Here is a 5796-nt window from a genome sequence, read left to right as displayed (position 1 = left end):
TAGTTGTATGTAGTATGACAAACTTTCTCATCTTTTACTATCACATGGATATCAGTAGACTTTATCTGATTAGATTATAGTTTATTTGTTAAATTTACTGGTGCTCAAATTTCTATACTTCTAGTCTATGTTGATGACATCATTCTCACCAGCAATTCTATTTCTGAACTTATTTCTATTAAGTCTATTTTGCACCAACACTTCCGAATTAAAGATTTGGGCCATATTGTTTTGATCTTTTGAAGGATTCTGGTTTATCTGAATAGAGTTCACGAATGATCGAATTCTTGACCTTTCAAATCTAGTGCTCTAATACCATGTCATAATATCACTCATCCCAAAACTTCAGCTAATGAAAAAAGATAACACTAATAGTTATATCTTTAATACTTCCTAAATCTTCATTGTACTTATTGTACAAATATTTCATTGCGTCCTCGTACTTTTCCATATAAATTTATACAATAAGAGAATGAATTAGGACTATTAGTTAAAAAAGAAAAAAAAAAAAAAAAAAAAAAAAAAAACCAAGAGGAGGTAGGTAAAATAATCATAAGAAACATGCATACCCAACCTCTCTTAGTTACATATTCACGTTTTGTCTGCTTGTGGTGCAACACTAGCATAAATTGAAGCTATGCGAATAACAATAAGCTCATCATCACATACACCATAACACCACCGTCTTAGCTTCGTTATTGTTCTACTTGCTTCCACCCATCATGGCGAACAACACTGGACACGTGGCAGTGTTTGCTTTCCCCTTTGGAAGCCACCCCCTTCCTCTCTTCAACCTTGTCCTCAAACTCTCTCACTCTGCTCCTAATCTCTCCTTCTCCTTCATCTCCACCCAATCATCCACCCAGACTCTCATCTCAAAATCCCCACACAACAACATCAACTTCATCTCCTATAATGCTCACGCGCCACCACCTGATCAGTCTCTTGAGATGGTCAACCTTTTCCTTCAACAAGCCACCCCTCAAAACCTCCAAAAACCCATAGACATGGCCGTTCAACAAACAAACCACAGAGTAACATGCATCATTGCAGATGCTTTTGTTCTTCCTTCCTTCCTTGTTGCTCAGAATCTCAGTGTTCCATGGATCCCTGTTTGGGCTCCATTCTCATCTTCCCTCTCTGCACATTTCTACACTGATACCATACGCCACAATTATAATAATTCATGTTCTTCCTTGGATTTTCTTCCAGGTTTGAACATGGTACATGTTGAGGATCTTCCAGAGGATGTGATCAACGGTGGAGAGAACGAGACGCTGTTTTCCAAGACTCTAGCTTCGTTAGGAAGGGTTTTACCTCACGCGGAAGCAGTGGTTATGAATTACTTTGAAGAACTAGACCCTCCTATGTTTGTTTCAGACATGAGGTCAAAGCTCAAATCCATGCTCTACGTCGGTTTCCTCACTCTGAAGCTGCCGCTGCCGCCGTTGCCGCCCTCCGAAACCGACTCAACCGGTTGCCTGTCGTGGCTGGACACGCAAGGTTTAAGATCCGTTGCATACGTAAGCTTCGGGACGGTGGTGACGCCGCCGGAAAAGGAGATAGTGGCTATGGCAGAAGCACTGGAAGAGAGTGGTTTCCCATTCCTGTGGTCGTTAAAGGAGCATGCAAAGAAGCTTCTGCCAGAAGGGTTTGTTGAGAGAACAAAAAGCAAAGGGAAAGTGGTTCCATGGTGTCCTCAGAGTGAGGTCTTGGGACATGGTAGTGTTGGGGTGTTTGTGACTCACTGTGGGTGTAACTCGGTGTTCGAGAGCATCTCCAATGGAGTACCCATGATTTGTAGGCCGTTTTTTGGGGATCAAGGAATGGTAGGGAGGATGGTGGAGGATGTGTGGAAGATCGGAATGAGAGTTGAGAGTGGTTTGTTGAGCAAAGATTGGTTGGTGAATGGGTTGAATGCGGTTATGGTTGGAGAAGAAGGGAAGAAGATGAGGGAGAATGCTCAGATTCTGAAGAAGAAGGTTATGGATGCGGCTTCTCCACGAGGGAAGGCACCACGTCATTTCACCTCTTTGCTCCAACTCATTCTTTCCGGCACTCATTGTTAGGCAGAAACTCAGGTGCAATATCTGTCTTTAAATAAAGTTAATAATTAAAAATAATTAAATTTTAATTTAATTAAATATATTAAATTATTTTAATATTTTTAATTATTAATTTTATGTAAAGATAATTGCGGATGAAACACCACTTCATTGATACCTAATAAATAAGTTTATGTTGTTTCTGGTAATTTGGTTCATCTTTCAGTTTTCAAGTTCACAGTGTTTCAATCATTCGAATAAAAATGTATGTTGTGTAGATTCATGAATTTGGTGTCTATTGTTTAGACAATAAATTTTAATTATTTATCTCACATAGATGGATGATTCAATGAACACCAAACTTGTTATGTGTTAATGAATAAATTTGTTATTATTATATGGGGACCAATGTATTTTATATATAGTATAAATATTTTACTTTTTACTTCTTTTTCCAATTACGGATCTTTCAATATAATAAATAGAGCAATGCTAGGGAATCAAAAGGGTATTAGTCAAAAACCAGTCAAAATACTTTTAGTGAATCCAAAATTTCTACGAGTTAATATATATGGATGTTTCTTTTGCTAAGTATCAGAATGTTTCTTTTTCATACTAAATGGATGTTCTTTTATATATTTTTCGAATTTTTTTATATTGCAAATGTGAATGTCTCTATTTTTTTAAGGATTTCATAATTTTTTAAATTTTATAGATATTTAATTATTTTTACTAAAATATAACTGAATGTTTCTTTTGTTAAGTATTAGGATGTTTTTTTTCATATTAAATGAATGTTTTTTTATATTTCTGTAATTGTTGAAAGACTCCTTTAATAATTGCCTCTGACCTCCACACTACCTTCACCGAGTTACTCCAAGCTTCTTCCCTGGCATAAAGCAAACTTGGGCCAACAAGAATTGTAACCGTTCTGGGCCAAGAAATTCTACTAGGCCAAGACCTTTTTGGGAGACAGCAACAAGGAGCGATGGGGCTGCCAGCAAAGGTGAACCGGGTCAGGAGAACTCGGGTCGCTGCAAGCGGAGCACCCTAAGGGTCTGCAGCCCGGTTCTTCGCGCAACGCCAACAGCAGGGATCCATGGAGCTCGCGGCGCTGCTTCTTCCTTGGTCACACGAGAACGACGAGCTGGAAACATACAATCAGCCTGTGCGAGCCATGGACTTGAGGACCGAATTGTGATAGGGATGGTTGACGGGTCCGAGGGTGAGAGTTCGAACATAAGGTTCACGAGTTCCCGATCTGGTAAAAATAGTTCCGACTTGAAGCAGAAGCGATCGGAGGAGTGGGTCGCGGTGGGGAGGCGGAGAGGGGCTGACGGTAAGAGAAAGAGAGGTTTATGTGTGTGATTGTTGGGATAGTTGACGGGTCTGAGAGTCTGAACATAAGGTTCACGAGCTCTCGATCTGGTAAAGACAGTTCCGATTGGAAGCAGAAGCGATCGGAGGAGTGGGTCGCGGTGGGGAGGCGGAGAGGGACAGACGGTGAAAGAGAGAGATGTTTGTCTGTGTGATTGTTAGAGGTGAGTAGGTTAATGTGAGAGAGAAGAAGAATGTTTTTATAGGTTTTAATTAGGTTTAGTTAATCAATTTTAAATTTTTTAAATTTTGAATTTAAAAAATTTAAAATTAATTATTAATATAAATTAATGTAGTTTTGTTTAGTTTTTGGCCGATAACCTTTTGGTTCTATATACTTTTCCTAATAAATAAGATCCAACTTATTAGTTGGATATTTACTCTTGTCCATGGTTCTGAAAACCGGACCGGACCGGCCGGTTCAACCGGAAAACTGGGAACCGGTCACCTAACCGGTCCGGATAACGCTAATAACCGCCTGGCAAAAAACCGGTCAAAAAACCGGTCGAACCGGCAATTAACCAGCGAACCGGAAGAACCGTCCGATTTTTTAGCGGTTCAATGGTTTGCAAATTCATATGCCAAACGACGTCGTTTTGGCATTTTAAAAAAAAAAAAACAAAACAAAACAAAACGCGTAGCCCAAATGCCCCCCAATCCCCTTTCCCTTCTCTCACTCTCAGTGTCACCAACGTACAATCAAAATCCCTAATTCAAAGGTTCTTTGGAGAGCAGCGAAGAATGAGGCTTGTCGGAGCATGTCAGCGGCAGAGGAAGGAAGCGGTGGAGCTGTGGTTGATGTGCATGGTTTCCCGAGCTTCTCTGCTTCTCTCTTCTCTCTTCTCTCTCACTCTCAGTCTCACCAAAATGGCAAAATCCCCCAATCTATCTCGCTCTTAGTCTCAGACGCTGCCAGTCTTCTCTGTCGTCCCCGTCGTCGGCTGCCTCTTTCTCGTCATCAAAAACGCCTCTGTCTCCGAGACATCTCTCCTCTGTCCGGGTCGAAGGTCGCCGTCGCGAATCGAGGTCAAAGGCCACCGTCGCGGGTCGAAGCATCACCGTGTTGGCGTCGTCTGGTCATCGGCTTGGCGTCGTCGTGGTCGTCAGCGTGTTGTCGGCACCGAACTGTCACCGTCACCGAAGCGTGGGTCGACGTCTGGCTCTGACAGTCTGACCATGCTCTCGGCCTCTCCCGCGGTGAGTACTCAGTAGTCAGTACTTCAATCTTTTCCTTCTTTCAATTAATTTCGTTTATTTGGTGATAAAACTGTATGAATTGGACAGATTTGAGTTCATGGTTCTGTTTTTCAAATCTTTTCCTTCTTCTAAGTTCTTGTTCATGGGTTCTTGTTCTGTTTTTCAATTAATTTTTTTTATTTTGTTAATTATTCTTGTTTTGTTTTTCAATTTTGTTTATTTTGAATTTCGGTATATAAATTCAATTCTGCTATGTTGGATTTGGCTATATTGAGTTTTGTTTATTTCTGCTCTGTTGAATACTGCTCTGTTGAATTTTGGGTTTAAAATTTAAATTCAATTCTGCTCTGTTAATTATGTTGAATGAATGTCGTATGAGTTATATGGATTGATATATTTTTCTGGATTCTAGATTGCTGTCATTTTGAATTTAGATGGAACAGCCACAAAATGATCAGCAACTACAACATAATTCTGTGGGCATCTTCAAGACTAGAAATTATGGAATTAGCCCTCTCTAGTTGCTTGTTGAGAATCATTGTATTTTGATTGACTTCATTTAGTGATTTTGTTCAGGTTTACTTTGCTTTTCAACAATCAATATTTAGTCATTGACTGTAACTGTATTTAATTTGTGTAAATTTGTGTTTGTAAATTGTAGTTGTTACTAATTAGAAATTTTTATTTTTGAAGATAGAACAACTAGATAGCAATCAAGCATTACATATATTAATTTTTAATAATTTTATTTAATATTTAATTAAATCGGTTGAACCCCGGTTAAATCCCGGTCGGACCATTGAACCAGTAAACTAGTTACTTTACTGGTTCATTGACCGGTCCGATTCTCGCAACCTTGCTCTTGTCAGGTGTTTGGCAACTACCAAAATCCTTCTAACTAACTACAATAACGTGAACTAGTTCCCTTTTTTTATAAAGTAAACTAATTTAGCTGTAAATCAATTTGAGGTTAATTTGTAGGTAAATGACTTTTATAAATCAAAGTTAGCCCAATTTTATGTGTATCTTTCAAAATAAAAAACGTTAGGTGAATATTTCGTTGCATTTTTTATGTAAATCGAATTTATTAAATTTTAATCAGGTTGGTAGTACTAAATTGAATCTACATAATTTGAATTAGTTGATTTGAGATTTATAAGTAAATTGAATTATATTA

General features: G+C 38.7%; 1 protein-coding gene across 1 annotated transcript; it reads left to right on the top strand.

Moving 5' to 3' along the window:
* The first annotated feature begins 633 nt into the window (after positions 1-633).
* On the top strand, positions 634-5187 carry LOC107624149 (anthocyanidin 3-O-glucosyltransferase 7-like). The gene is made up of 2 exons (XM_016326615.3): positions 634-2081; positions 5032-5187. Exon 1 carries the CDS (start codon positions 723-725, stop codon positions 2067-2069), a length of 1347 nt encoding a protein of 448 aa, XP_016182101.1. The 5' UTR covers positions 634-722; the 3' UTR covers positions 2070-2081; positions 5032-5187.
* Positions 5188-5796: the final 609 nt, after the last annotated feature.

The sequence above is a fragment of the Arachis ipaensis genome, chromosome B10, assembly GCF_059453495.1.
Source record: "Arachis ipaensis isolate K30076 ecotype BB chromosome B10, ASM5945349v1, whole genome shotgun sequence".
Classification (NCBI taxonomy): Eukaryota; Viridiplantae; Streptophyta; class Magnoliopsida; order Fabales; family Fabaceae; genus Arachis; species Arachis ipaensis.
The sequence above is the reverse complement of the archived record's forward strand: the minus strand, read 5'-3'. Positions and strand labels throughout refer to the sequence as shown.

Coding starts and splice junctions, on each gene's coding strand:
- LOC107624149 (XM_016326615.3), top strand. CDS start 723: ATGGCGAACAACACTGGACACGTGGCAGTGTTTGCTTTCCCCTTTGGA.